At 34.8% G+C, this 15,485-nt stretch overlaps 1 protein-coding gene across 2 annotated transcripts in view; it reads left to right on the top strand.

Moving 5' to 3' along the window:
• The window catches only part of Ppa2 (inorganic pyrophosphatase 2), a 73,427-nt gene that overhangs the window by 36,754 nt on the left and 21,188 nt on the right, over positions 1-15,485 (top strand). For both annotated transcript variants that reach the window (XM_020182770.2, XM_074041478.1), the window contains exon 7: positions 4,474-4,600. In XM_020182770.2, coding sequence (XP_020038359.1) covers positions 4,474-4,600 — 127 coding nt within the window. The remainder of the gene's footprint in view (positions 1-4,473; positions 4,601-15,485) is intronic.

Here is a 15,485-nt window from a genome sequence, read left to right as displayed (position 1 = left end):
TTGCTGTTAAATTTCCCTCGCAGATGTGGCTTTCATATTCACCCCTACAGGCATGTAAAGAGGGCAGCTGAGCTGATCAAACAGTGGCTTCTGTGAGTTGGTGCCAAGATCAGTTCAGAGGGGCCCATGTTGAAGCCCATGTGTCTCCTGTTACCATCTCCTGAACCAAGAGCATCCTGTACGTCCAGGAAACTCTTTGCAGGTGAAATAGGAATCTAACAATGGAGTGGAGGAGGCTCAGTTCTTCACCTGCAATAAGTACAGATAATGAAGATGGACTTCTTTTTCTATTAAGACATAGAGGAGCAGGTTAAGAAAGCTGGGGTTTGGTGTTTCTTTAAGCATGCTGAAGAAGATAGTTCCATGCCTTTTATAGAATTACATCACTGTAGGACGTGACATATGAAATGTCACTTAGAAATCTAATTCTTTGTCTTTCATTCTTCAGGATATACTTGAGGGGAAAGTCCCTGATTTTATTTTTGTTTTCCAGTTTTTTGAGATACGATCTCACTGTGTAGCCCTGGCTGGCCTCAAATTTCACCATCCTCTTGCCTCTGCCTCCCGAGTGTTGGGATTATATTATAGGTGTGCACCACCATGCCTGACTGAGGGCAAGCTTTTTTCTTTTTAACCCCCTCTAACATTTTTTTGTATACCTAGAATGGTAGGGGGAGAAAGTTATGATTTCCCTTTTTTAACCCAAATCTTAATATCACTTCTTAGAGAGGAGCTGTAAACTATTCTGCGAGATACTCTGTGTGAATTATGTCACTTATTTCTCAGTGCTACCTATGAAACAGCATGTTTATTATACAGTTTTACATAAACTTGTGTCCCAACAAGGTTAACTCATGGAGCTGGTGGTTGGCAGAGTTGGGGTTAAATGCCAGGTGAGTCTGGAGCCTGAGTCCCCAGCCTCGGCACTACAATTGTGAGATTTAGCATATATCTTCATATCCATTCTGACCATATAGGTTATGGCCGTGTTACTTCAGCTGTTATTATCTGAGATGACAGATGCTTAGTTTGTGTTGTCTACCTTTATTAAAGCACGTTTTGCATCCTGTCTTGTATTATTCTATCCTGGTGGGAAGTGTGTATCTCCCAAACAAGACTGTAAATCTTTGAGAACAGCCATTCTTTCTTTCTGTTTTTTTTATACACAGTGCCTAATATAATGCCTCTGCAAACTTAATAGAGGTTAAACATGTGAGAGACTGATTAATATAATTATGTGTCTTCTCCTAAAAGTGCGATTTCAGTTTAGTTTCTGCAATCACACTACTTTGTTGTGTAAACTAATTACAACTTCATGCATATGTATGTGAAAACTTTAGGATCACTTTGCAAATGTTCTGAAAGAATTTAACTTTATGGTGCAAAATCATAGTTTTTTTCCTCAAAATAAATAATTTCAGGACACAAAGTGACTTTGTTTTACATACCTTACTTTTTAAATGTAAAGCTGAATTTTGACTCATGAAGGAATTTGTTCTGGAGCATGTATTCACATTTCAAGATTACAAGGAAATTCTATAGCCAACTAAACCTGTAAAAATGAAAGGATATAGAAGGAATGTAGGTGCTGGCAGCTTGAGGGATCACTGAAATAGCTTTCTTAAGCACAGCAAACATCTGCCAACTTCTTGCTGTTTTTAAATTTCTCCTAAAATCTTTTTAAAGCATTTGATGAAACCTGTCTTATCTGTATCTTTAACATTAATAATTGTTTTATTGTCATTCTTTCTTAAGGCTATATTTTAATTTTTCACTTTTCACTAGTAACTTGTACATGTGGTAAAACAGGAACCATGAAGCAATTTCAGTGGATTCTCAGGTCTCTTTTCTTCCTGCATCAGGAGCCAAGTTTAGATTATATAATGACTGATAAGGGTTTTATTTTGTTTGGGATGAGTTTCTAGGTCTACTGGGTATCTTAAATTTCTATATATACAAATGACTTAATTTTCAGTGTCAAATTGCAGCAGATTTAAACTGTCTACTTTTTTGATAAAATATTTTTTAAATACATGGATTATGTTCTTATACAAAGATTTTGAGTTTTTAAATTAAAAATTTGTACTTAGTAAAATGGCATTTTAAACTTTTCATTGTACATATTAATTATTATGTAAAACTTTATAGGTAGTCATTAGAATACCAGTTAAACTTAGACTGCAAATGTTAGATTCTTCCAAGATAGCGACAGTCAGGAGAGGACAGGGCAGCTCCCCTTCTTCTTTGTCTGTCTGTCCCCTGCCTGTCTTTGACTCCCTTTCATCTGTAAATCTTCTTGGTAATAGAACAATGCACACCCCACCACATTTACCTGTGCTGCATAATATCTATAATTTCTGGGCTTGTTTTTCAGTAGAGTGAAATCAAATGTGTACTTCAACTTCTGATTTCTTTGCATGGAATAGGAAAAATGATCCCCTTCATAAATTTAGAGCTGGCAGCCAGAGATACTTCTTCAGTATCTGAGAAGTATCAGAGATACTTCTTCTTCAGAGATATTTCCTTCCAAAATAGAGGAAAGCAAAATATGAGGATTGAGATGTCAGACAACTGCCTGTTGTGTGAGAGTCCTGGGAACACTAAGCAGTGATATTATTTAAACCTCAAGATGGTTATGTTATGACTGAGTTTGAGCATCTTTTCATATCGTTAAGCCTGTTTTCTTTTTTTTCTTCTGTATTTGTCTTTCATGGTTTCTTCCATTTTCATCTCAGTCATTTCGTGGTTTTCTTCATCTTAGTAGCTCTTCATGTAACATAAGTTGCTAATATTTTAACAGTTGGCTTTTTAACTATTAAGCTTCATTAAGATATGAATTGTATTCCATAAAATGTTTCCACTTTACAAATAAAGTTCATTTACCTTGGGTGGATATCACACACACATACCCTTCACTCTTTCTAGTGCAGATATGGAACATTTCCATCCCTCACAAGGTTTCCTGTTGCCCTTGGCAAGTCTCTCCCAGTCCACAGTCATTCTAGATTGATCCACTTTTTCCTGAAGAATTATAAAGATTTAATTCCTTGTCTTTTGTCTTTCATTGTTTTGAAAGAAGACAACAGTTGTCATTTATTTTTATACCCTAATATGTAATCTTGCCCCTCATCTGCCTTTAATATTTTTTTCTGTCCCTGGTTTTCAGCAGTTTGATTATTATGTGTCTTAATTTGGTTTTCTTTTTGTTAATTTTGATGGGGTGTCTGGTTCACTAATTTTCCCTTTTGCAATGACTGTTTTGTTGTTAAAATGAGCTAGAGGATTTTTCATTTTGGATAATGTATTTTTTCAACTCTAAAAATGCCATCTAGCTGGTGGAGAGGCTCAAGCAGTAAGAGCACCTGCCTAGCAAGTATGAGGCCCTGAGTTCAAAGCCCAGTGCCACACCCCCAAAAAAATTTAAATGGCATCTTAAAGATGCTCTTTTTTATATTTTCTAATTCTCCCCTCCACATTTTCATGTTTTTGTTTAAATCTATGAGCATATTTGCAGTAGTTGTTTTAAAGGCCTGGTCTGTCCATTCATTATCTGTCATTTGCTTCTGTATAATGGTTTTTCTTTCCTGGTTAAGGCTTATAATTTTCTGCTTATTGGCAAGATTTAGTTGTGATGACTGTTCAGTTGTTGAATGACTTTTGTCTTCCTTTAAAGAATATTTGTTTTGGCAGGTGGCTACTTGTGAATCATTTTGATTGTTTCTGGACATAAAAAAAGAAAAATAAAAACTTTGTTAGGGCAGTCCTGAGTTACCTTTACTTGTGGACTAGTTTAGCTCTACTACTAAGGTATACTTCTTCTAGACCATGGTTGAATGAGAGTTTTGGGTGGTAAGAACTCCTTTTACTGTTCTCTGGCAGTTATTCTTTGCTCGGCTTCATGGGGCTCACCCCATGTGTAAGCAGGTTAGTATTTCATCAGTGTTTCAAAGAAGCCCCTGTGTAGATTTCTGGAGTTAATTCTCATGTCCAGAATATGGCCCAACAAATTCCAGCTGCCTCATCCTCCCAGTTTTTAAAAAACTATTCTTGTCCCCGCTGCCCCTGCTGCCATGTTCTTCCTGGGTTCCCCTTCCCTGGGCCATGGTCTGGAAGGTGTGTTGAGGAGAAAGCCAAGGCAAATCACAGGCTCTTCTCATTTATTTACTTCACTCTGGAGTCACAGTCCTGCACTACCTGTTGTTTAATATCTGAAAAGTGATTTCTTATATTTTGTCCAGTTTTCCCAGAGAATACTTTTTTGTTTTCAATCAGTAATTCCGTCATGGGTGGAAGTGAAAGTTTTAAGATACTTAATTCTAAAGAGGACATTGCAAGATGGACTTTTAAGAGTATTTTCACATTGTTTTTAACTATTGAAACTTATATTTCGTCTGTAGTATTTTTAATCTGTTATTTTTTTTTTTTATGTTATGCTCCAAAGCCTTGTAAATTGTGACATTTTTCTCTTTAAAGGTTCTTTCTCGTGGAGATGTTATTCATGTGAAGATTCTTGGAATTTTGGCTCTTATTGATGAGGGTGAAACAGATTGGAAAATAATTGCTATCAATGTAAATGATCCTGAAGCTGAAAAGTTTAATGGTAAGTCTGGAACTTTCCTGAAGATAAAGTAAATTAATGTGTCATTGGAATTCTTAGAACTTAAAACAGGGTCATGTAAAACACCATTTACATAGGTAGAAGTTAAATTTATGTGCTTTGTTTTTTTAATTTTCTTTCCATAGACTATAAAGTGCAACCTATTTTTGTCTGAGTAGTGTTATATTGCTAGGAGGAGCAAGAGAGAAGAAAATTACAGACAGACTATGATACTTTAAACTCAGAAAGTATATTCTGTGGATTCCCATCCCTTCCCTTCCCCTCCCTTCCCTTCCTCTCTCCTAGTGACTCCCATCCTTTCTCTCTTTCCTTCTTCCTTTCATTCTTTCCTTCTCTTCTTCCTACCTCCCACGCTGTCTTCTCATATTATTTGTTTCTATGTCCTTAGTTCTTTTGGGTGATTGCTTCTATTCTGTAAACAATGAGTTTACACCTCTGTTTCTTAACTTATGTATCTTCTTTATTGACATGAGTTGCTACTTTGAAGATGGGGAAATTAACTTCATAAACATTTCTCAATTATTCTGCTATATTTCATCTTCAGCTATCCTAATAACTCTTAAGTATTGTACTTCAAGATGTATTTATTGCTTCTGTGACTTTAAATAGTAACTCTAGACTGCCAGTAGGGAATTCCCTATACTTGCTTTAGGGTTTTAGGTCTGATATTAAGGTCCTTAATCCACTTAGAGTTGATACTAGTACAGGGTGACAGGCTTGGATCAAGTTTCAGTTTTCCGTAGGCAGATAGTCACTTTTCCCAGCAACATTTGTTGAAGAGGCTGTCTTCTTTGGTCTCTTTCTTCAATGATTTGTAATTCTCCTTTTAGAGGTCATTTATATCCTGTGTTAAGTTTATTCCTAGGTGTTACGTAGTTGCGTGGATTCATATCAGGTCCTCTATTCTGTTCCATTGGTCTTCATATCTGTTTTTGTGCCAGTACTATGCTGTTTTTATTGCTATGGCTCTGTAGTATAGTTTGAAGTCGGGTATTGTGATACCTCCAGCATTGCTCTTTTTGCTGAGTATTGCGTTGGCTATTCACGGTCTTTTGTGTTTCCAAATGAACTTTAGGGGAATTTTTAATCTCTGTGATGAAAATCAAAGAAAATCAAATCATTGGGATTTGAATGTGAATTACGTTGACATACATTGCTTTTAGTAGTATAGCCATTTTTACTCAGTTGATTCTGCCAGCCCATGAGCATGGGAGATTTTTCTACCTTCTGTAGTCTTCAGTCTCTTTCTTCAATGTTTGTAGTTCTCCTGTAAAGGTCATCATTTGTTAAGTGTTCTCCTAGGTATTTGATTTCTTTTTTTTTTTTGATGCTATTGAAATATATAGAATTTCAACATACATATAGGGAAGTTTAAAAGTCAAATAAAACTTCTTAATTCCTTTTATTGACTTTCAGGGCAGTAATAAACCTGTGGAAACTGAATCAGTTTGGCTGAAAATTTCATTTGCTAAGCAAACATTTCTAGCATCCTTGCAATTAATTTTAAAAAATTAATATGGTGTTAGAATATTAAATTATATTTTTAGAATATAATTTAAAACTGTCACTTGGGAAACAAATGACCAGGAAAACAAGAGCGAGACTAACATAGTGCTTAAGGGAGAACATAAGGAAGAGTTCATTTTGCTTTCCTGCACTGTCAGAAGTCAGTGGAATGCACTTGGTGTGGAAAGGGGTTGGCACATCACTGAAGTTGTCCTAGTAGGTCTAGCATTTGTGGAGCATTGCTGTGTGCCTGAGAACTATGCCAAGTACTTCTTTGAAATTATCTATTTAATTTTCACATGACTCAAATCAGGATGTACTGTTGTTCCCATTTCTTCAGATAGGGCACCTGAGGCCCTGGGGGGAGGGGATGGTTAGTAACTTGTCTAAAATAACACTTCAGCCCTTCAAATCCAGCAGGGTTCCAGAGCCCATGATCAACCCACTGCTACATAGCATATCACTCTTCTGAAGGAAATACTGGGCTAGCCAAGTGTACCTGTTGCCTTCTGGGAATGCTGACCATTTTCTCTAAGATAATTTATCCATTGGTAAGATAATCGTAATTAGAGGTCTGCTGAGAGCTAGTTCTTTGATCTTTATTTCTTTGATCTCATTTATGGTGTGTCTTAGAGGAGTGGGTGTGTAGGAATGGAGTGTGGGAGGAAGCAGTTGAGGATCAGGTACAAATTGAGTTAAATGTACTATAATTAAGAATTCAATTAGTGTGAGTCTGCTGCTTCTTTTTTGAACCTTGACCTTCATACAGCTTTTTGTTTTGTTTTAGATTTCAGCCATTCCTATGATGTGAAGTATGGGGTTAGCTGTAAATTCTAAAATGTTCTCATGTGCTTGCTTGTTATTTGAACTTGGAAAAAATTATGTAACCTCCTCAAACCTCAGTTCCTTTATTTCTAAAACTGTGGGGTTGGTTCTCTAGTCAGTAAATGATCACTAGGGTTTATCCCTAAGTTTTTTCCCATCTCTAAGTTCTTGTTCTAGGAAATATTTTTAATCTTTTATTTTTAGCTTGTCTTCTATCAGTAGAAAGAGCTAAATTCTCTACAAAGTTACTGCTAAAGGAAACAGTTTATTATTTTATTGTCATTATTATTAACATAATAGTGATACAAATTAATGGGATTTCCTGTGATATTTCCATACATGTATACATCATGGAAACACGGTTAAATGGAAGGATCGTGAGATAGATTTTTTGGGAACATTGGCACATTAATAAGTGCTTTAAGTTGGCTTCTGAGTGATAGAGCTGGAAGTTCATTGAAGATCTGTCTGACCTGAAGTCCGTGCCTTAGACACTTGCTGTGTGCTTCAAATCAAAATCACATTAGAAAAATATTTTAATTTCTTCTATATTCAAAGTTCCAATTTTTACTATCCTGTGAAATTTCTTATAAACTGGTAATGAGTGCTTATATTATTGGAAAAATCCACGGCTCTTCTCTAAGACTGTTTTCTGATGCAATATGTGGATAGGCCGATGTGTAGAATGCCCTTGCTTAGTAGCCCTTACTTTGAATTATGTTAATTTCCATTATTTTCTCATGAGGTAAGTATATATTTTTAGTATAGGTTTTGACTTGGTCAAAAAATTTATGAAACAGGAGAATAAAGAAGGAAAAGGCAAGTACAATGAAGATACTGTTCATTGGCCTATGTTCATTAAACATAGGCACACAAAAATGTCTACAAACCATCAAAATCTGGAGATCCCGAGTAAACACAAACTATTAAGAAAATTAATTCTCTGAGCAGGAGCTTCTATTTATGGTGCAGAAAATACAGTGACTGTTACAGAATGAGATTTTGTTTTTTATGAATATTTATAAGAGACATTAAAGACACATATTCTTGCGTCCCAAAGATTTTGTTTAGAAGGTGTTTAGCTCTGTGAAAGCAGCACGTATCACACTGCAGTGAGAGCTTTGTGCAAATGAATGTTCACAACTTCCTGTGGTAAAATCCCATAGAGTCATAAACACCCCTCCCTTTTCACTTGTCTTTTTTTTTTTTTTAACCCCCTTTGGACAAAATGCTAGCATGAGGCTATTTCCTGGTATTCTTTTTTTTCTTTTAAATAACAAAGGCAAGGAGATATTGTATTACATTTGTGTTACTGATTTTTATCTAAAAATAAAAAATCCTTAGCTGATTACATGCTCTCTTCTCTTTGTATTATGGTTTTGTGGAATATCCAGACAAAGCAGCATTTTAATTTTTCTTCAGATATTTGTGAAATACAGGTAGTTTCCAATGTGGAAATGGATGGTAAGGTTAGAGATGTGAATTTATTTAGTTTGATAACATTCCCTGGGTGAGTCTGTATAGTGCCTGGCATGGCATAAATGTTCAATTATTTTTTGGAATTGATGAATAAGTGAGTGTGTATGTATATGTACTAATAAAAATGAACATTTTGAGTGAAGTTTGAAAATATCTTCAAAATAGGTACCTTCTCACTTATTTTAAAGGGAGAAAACATTGATCAGTACTTGAAATTTTGACATTTTTAACAGTTATTTCTTTAGAGTCCTGTGTACATGCTTCATTTTTATATTTGCACAATTTTAAACTTTGTCATCTCTGTCCTTGGTGATCTTAATAAGTCACTGACAATCTGACAGATCCTACAGTCTGTCACCAAATTCTCTCACCTTAACCTCAGAAATATCTTTCATATCTATTATTTTCCCCTTTGCCTTAAGCTATCATATCTTGCTTGCTTTTCCACTGAAGCAGAGTTAACATTTCCCTGATCTCAGCATCCTGCAACTAAAATTTATCTTCCACACTGGTTACCGAACTTACCTGATTGTAGAGAAATCTTACTTTAAAGGAAAGTAGAAAATCTTCTGACTCCCCATTTTTTACAGAAAACTCAAAGTTCTCTAGCTTGATAAAAGCCTTTTAGTAATCTCCTCTCCCCTGTTTTTCTAGACATTTACCATATAGAAATAGGATCCGTACACATAGTTTCTCCTCCCCCTGAGATGGCTAGACTCTCTCCTGTCAGTGGCTTTGCAGATACATTTCCGTCTCTGAAATGTCTTTTGTCTACCTGGAAACACCTTATCTTTTGAGAGCCAGTCTAAATGTCACCTCTCAGTGAGATGTCTTTGACTCTGTAAGGTAAACATAATTGGTTAGTAACCACATCTTCTTTTTCCTACCATGCCAGTTTGTTTGATTCTGCAAGATGTGTTTGATTTCACATATTTGTAATTTGTTCATTTCCATGTCTGCCCATCTATGTAGATAATGAGCTCTTTCAGGATTGGAACTCTCACTTACTTATTTTTTTAGACAGCTTTATTGTATTTCCATACATATCCGCCCCACTTTAAGTGTACAATTTAAGGAGTTTTGATAACTATATGTTGTAGTCTTAACAACTATCACAATCATAGCACAGAACATTTCCATTATCAATTCCCACGTGCAGCCAATCCCTTCCTCCTACCCTAGCCACCTAGCAAACTCTGGTCTCCTTTCTGTCACAATAGTTTTGCCTTCTCTAGAATTTCCTGTCAGTAGCTATTGTCTGTTGCCTTTGGTATGTGAAACATGCTCTTTGGCATATGACTTCTTACTATTGCATGTTTTAGTGTAGTTTGTCACTTTTTTTTTTTTTTTTTTTGCTGAATGGTATTCCATAGTGTAGATATACCACAGTTTCATCTGTTAGTGGAAATTTGGGTTTCCAATTTGGGGCTAATATGAATAAAATCATTATGAACACAAAATAAAGTACAAGCCTGCGTGAATATATGTTTTCTTTCCCCATGGTGAAATACCTAAGAATACACTTGTTGGGTTAAATGGTAATTATGTGCTTAACAGCATAAGAAATTACCAAACTGTTTACCAACAGTGTATGAGATATCTCATTGCCCTCAGGACCTCCATCCTTCCTATGTTTGTTACATATTGTTTTAAATAATGTCTTTTTCAAAAATTAAGAGAAATAAACATGCACATTTTCACAAGTATTGTTTTGTATTCACCCATGTATTTGCCATTTCCATACTTAATTCCTTCCTGCAGATCTGCCTTTCATTCTAATATTGTTTCCTTGGACCTTGAAGACTAGCATTCCTTGAGCCCAGTTCTCTTGATTACAGATATTCTCTATTTTTATTTATTTAAATTGTCTTTTCTTACCTTTGTTTTGGAAATGCATGTTCACTAGATACAGTATTTTGAGTTGAAAGGGTTTTTTTAATGATGAAAAGTCAGTAGCTTATTCGTATTATTACTACTTATATAGCATTTATTTTTTTCTTTTGTTTTTGGAGTTCACCAACTTTTTCAACAATATATTTTTCTTTATGCTTATCCTGCTTAGGACATGCTGAGCTTTCTAGATCTGTAAGTTTGTTCTTCACTACATTTGGGAAATTATTTGCCTTTTTGTTGTTGTTGTTTGTTTGTTCTCAGACTTTTATGCTGACTGTTTTTCAGACAGAGTAGATAATTTCTACTGATCTGTTTTCTAGTTCCCTGATTTTTGGGGGAGTGGAGGGGAATATCCAAGTTCTGTTGTCAAATATGGCCTAACTTCTTTATTTGAAAGTTTTATAGTTTCTATTCCTCTGCTAAGATTTCCATGTGTTTCTATAGTCTGCCCATATTTTCTGAAAGTCTGGAGCATATTCATAAAACTACTTTAAAATCCTTTGTAGGGATCATCTCAGAATTGCTTTCTGTTGACCTTTTTTTTTTGATAAGTGTTCTCGAATATTTCAGCATGTACAATAAATTATATGCTCACAGTCTGCGTCTCCTAATTGCACATCGAATCTCTGTACGCCCATGGATTCAGACCAATGTCTTCATTGTTCTGTGTTTTTGTTCCACAATAGGTTTGCACAGGTATTCATCTTGGCGGGATTTTGTTTGCTTGCTTTTTGTTTTGTTTTTTGTCTTTTGGGTTTTCTCTTTTTATGTTACTTATTTTTCTGTGAGTTAGCCTGAGTGCGTGGGCTAAAACATGATTTCTGTGCCTCATCTTTGTCAGAGGTTTCTTTTCCCCAAAGCATTGTTCCTTGGAGAATGTGTTTAATTGATGATAATTTGGAAGTCTCTCATTTCAAAAATAAATATTTTCATTTACTGTACTTAAATAATTCTATATACATATACATGTATATAGTTCCGCTGTTCCAAATGTTTTTTTTAAAGTGGCATTTACTTGTAACTCAGAAATACTGGGAAAGAAATAATTCTGTAAGAACTAAATAATAATGTCTGAGATACAGGCAATAATAATACCTGAAGTCTGTCATTTTAATTACAAATTCAGATAGGGGTATATATCTCAATTGTACACAACCTAGCACGCACGAGGAAGGCCCTGAGTTCCATCTCCAGTATTGTCACAATTTCTTTTAAGTTACTTGGGGTCTGATCTTTAGTGTCAACAACAACAAAAGGTATTTTTATAGCAAAAGATTTTGAATAGATCATATGCAGGTGTATGTGCTATTTTTACTGCTTGTTTACATTTATTATATCAATACCTAACTACATTGATTTTTCAGAGAATTACACATTAAAATGAAATAACACTGGGTACCACTGGACCATGTCTGTAATCCTAGCTACTCAGGAGGCAGAGATCAAGAGGATCATGGTTTGATGCCAGCCCAGACAAATAGTTTGTGAGACCCTATCTCAAAAATATCCAACACAAAAAAGGACTGACGGAGTGGCTCAAGTGGTAGAGTGCCTGCCTAGCTAGCATGAGGCCCTGAGTTCAAACCGCAGTACCACCAAAAAAAAAAAAAAAAAAACCAAATGAAATGACTGTTAATGTTAGTGAGTGAAGTTATATATTTTTAAAGGTAAAAGCATGTGAGGCCATAGGTTTTCCTCTGAGTATATCTGTGGCTGCATCCATGAACAAAGTTTTAGGAGACTGGAGAGATGATAATTCATATTTGCTAAGAATTATTTTATTAGATGACTTTTATATATTAATCGTGACAAGTTTAATTTTTCTCCTCCATTTTAGATTTGAAGAGACAGTATAATTTCCCAACATGGCACAATATATGACTACAGAACTGGAATTTGAACTTCATGCTGTCTGGAAAAACACTTGTTTTTCCTAGTTTGTGCTAGTTGTTCTTATCATCTTTCTGAGTGTTCTCATTACCCTCATTTTCTGAATATTCCTAGTTTTGATTGAGTTTCTCTCTCTCTTGCCTTTGGCAGCACTGCAGTACTAGCAAGGCCTTGCACTTGCTAGGCAGGTGCTCTACCACTTGAGTCTCACTTCCAGCTAAGTTATGACTTTCTATTGGACCACAAAATTATTTTCATTTTTTTTGTTTTTTTTTAATATCCCATTTTTAGTTAAGTAAAAAAAAAAGAGGCATACTAAGTATAGTTCTTTTTTGATAGGCAAGAGAGAGTTATTTGAAATTATTTATTATTGACCTCCAGGTTATTGTACTTAAGAACATTGTCCTACAATGAAATCCCCTTGTATTATTAATGATGATAATCCAAAAGAAGTAAAATAAAAAAATTAAAAAAGGAATGTTGTCCTAATTTCCTCATGTTTAAAGTTTAGTTTTCTTAGTTTTTAGTCAGTACCAATTTTTATAGTTCACTTGTACTTTAATGTATATCTAGATTAAATAGATCTCAGATTTTAGATTTTCCTTTCATATATATTATTCATGGGCTATGTTTATGAAATGTACCTTATCAATTTGATTTTCAAATCATTTATATAATTTACTGTTTGTTTGCTTGGCAAAAATAGTGTTGGTGTAATAGTTGTGAAGTTTGAGTAATATTTTAGTCTCAGCAAGCAAATGTAATTAGAAATTTTCTGTGGTGTGAGAAAGTGTAGTTTTGGATAAAAAGGAATAGAAAAAACTTTATTCCTAAAATCCTTTTTTGTGATTTTTGCTTTGTTTTGTTTGCTTTGCTTATTGATTATAATATATGATATTCTGTTAGATTATAGAAACAAGTGAATTGGTTTATACTGAAAGGCAATTTGAAACAATAGCCTCAGTGAAAGGAAAAGCTATCACAAACGTTTTGGGGTTTTTTTGGTGGTACTGGAGTATGAACTCAGGGCCTGACACTTGTGAGGCAGGCGCTCAACACTTGAGTCACTCTGCCACCCTAAAACTTGCTTTGTAAAAATGGAAATATCCAGGCATGGGGGCACATGTCTGTCATCCCAGCTGCTTGGGAAGCTGAGACAGAAAGATTAAGAGTTCAAGGTCAGTCTGTGCAACCAAGACCTGGTCTCAAAATATAAGTTAAAAAATAAAGACCCCTAAATAAAAAGTGTTGTATTTCTTTAATATCTGTAGAGACAAAGTAGTAGGTTTTAACTAAAGCATTTTAAGTTAATTTCTTTTTGCTAAAACATAAATCAAAGTTAGTTAAAAATAAATTAAATGGAGATATGTGGACTTGGGAATACCAAATTGAACTTTACAATTTGTTGCTATGTTGTTGTTGGTTTTGCTTTTTAACTGACATTTCATATGGAAAGTTTCAAAACTTGCAATGGATTTATATAGAAGTATGGTCATTTATAAAAAATAATCTTTTATAGTTTTAATATTAAAATGGTCTTTAAAAGACTATAATCCTTATTTAAACTTTCAAATTTGAGAACAGCTCTGGAACAAAGTAATTGTGGTGCACACTGCTTGTCAGAATTTATGATTCTTTTTAATGAAGCCATTTTAGAACTGCCAACAACCAGAAATTAAGATGTAAATAATTGAGAATGGCAAGGTTTCAAATATACTTTGAGAGTTGATGTTTGATTTTTAAAATTATTTTGGTATAAATAGTCCTCTTTGTAACTTCTGAGGAGAAAGCTTCCTAGACTGAAATGAAATAGATTTTGGATAATTAACTTTTCCCCTTTTTTGGGGCCTTTCAATCGTTATGCCTCATTTTTAGGTTATTTTTCAGATAGGGTCTCTCATCTTCAGATTGTGATCCTCCTATCTCTGCTTTCTGAGATTACAGATGTGTACCACTACACCCCACCAGCTTTTCCTTTTGTAATCGAAGTCATGAGTTAAATAACATAATCGAGTCAATGTTTATGTAGTAGGACAGAGAATGATAGACTGGGGAAGATACACTGATGAAGTTGTAAAGCACATTTAAGTAATAGAAAATTACTTATTTTGGGCATTAATTAAGTACATTTCTGGTGGTTCCCCCCCTCTAAATAAGATAAAAATGGCATTGAGTTGAAGAAACTCAGTTATTAATTACAGGAATGCTTTTTTAAAAAATAGGGGTAGGTTGTAAGAAAGTGATCAATAGAAAATCCACCTTAGAAACTCTTTCAGTAAGAACCAGGAAGGAAATCAGAACTTGAAGAGGAAACAATAGATTTATTTAACCTTATTAGATTCTATTTTGAGAATGGCAAAGAACTCTGTAGCCCAAGATATACTGAAGAATCCTTAAGGAGATAACCTTAATCTTTAGAATTTACTGTCTTAAGACTGTAAAATAGGTACAGTGTGGGGAGTGTTCTTGTGGGTCGGGGGGGATGAATGGAGGAGGTGAAGATGAAAGAGTAGGGTCTGCGGGCTTATATACATAAAGGAAATAGAATGATGAAACCTCTTGTAATTGTGTTAAGTGGGAAGGGAAGGAAGTAGCGGGCAGGGAGTTGGTAGAGAGCGTCATCTCACTGTTGCACAATGTAAAACTATACAGAAGTGTCAAACAGATCCCTCTTGTACAATGAATATTTGCTAATAAAAATAAATATTAAAAAAATTTAAATTCGCTGTCTTATGCATCTCCTATCACTTACTGATTGTTAAAGAAATGTGTTGACTCTGACTGATAGATATGGTTCCATCATCAGATGTGGTTCTTCAGGTGATTCTTTTTTCCCCCTTGGTTAATTGTAACATTGCTGCTTTTTGTTCCATAATTATCTTAGATAGATGTGTGGTCATTGGTGTCTTTTTAAATTTTAAGTTTGAATGCCTTAGGCAGCATCCTCAGTCTTCCCTTTGTCCTGGTCTGCCATGCCACACTCATTTCATTTATGTGAAGCATCTGGCCTCTGGAGGTGTTAAACCATTGTGTAACAGACAAGAGGCAAATGTAAAAGGCAAAAGAATAATTCTCATCTGACCAATGACTGCAAAGTGCTTACCTTTTCCCAGCCAAATCTAGAGGATGTGGATTCTTACAAAACTTGGGTGACTGAGTCTGAAACCAAATAATCTTTAAGATGTTCATATGTGGGTATTGTCTCGTGATTTCTGGTTAGAAATTCTAATTTTTCAAGCGCCATCAGGTCTATTTGTTATGTACTACAGTATAT

The sequence above is a fragment of the Castor canadensis genome, chromosome 9 (assembly GCF_047511655.1).
Source record: "Castor canadensis chromosome 9, mCasCan1.hap1v2, whole genome shotgun sequence".
In the NCBI taxonomy this organism is placed as follows: domain Eukaryota; kingdom Metazoa; phylum Chordata; class Mammalia; order Rodentia; family Castoridae; genus Castor; species Castor canadensis.
This window is presented reverse-complemented; position numbering and strand designations above follow the sequence as displayed.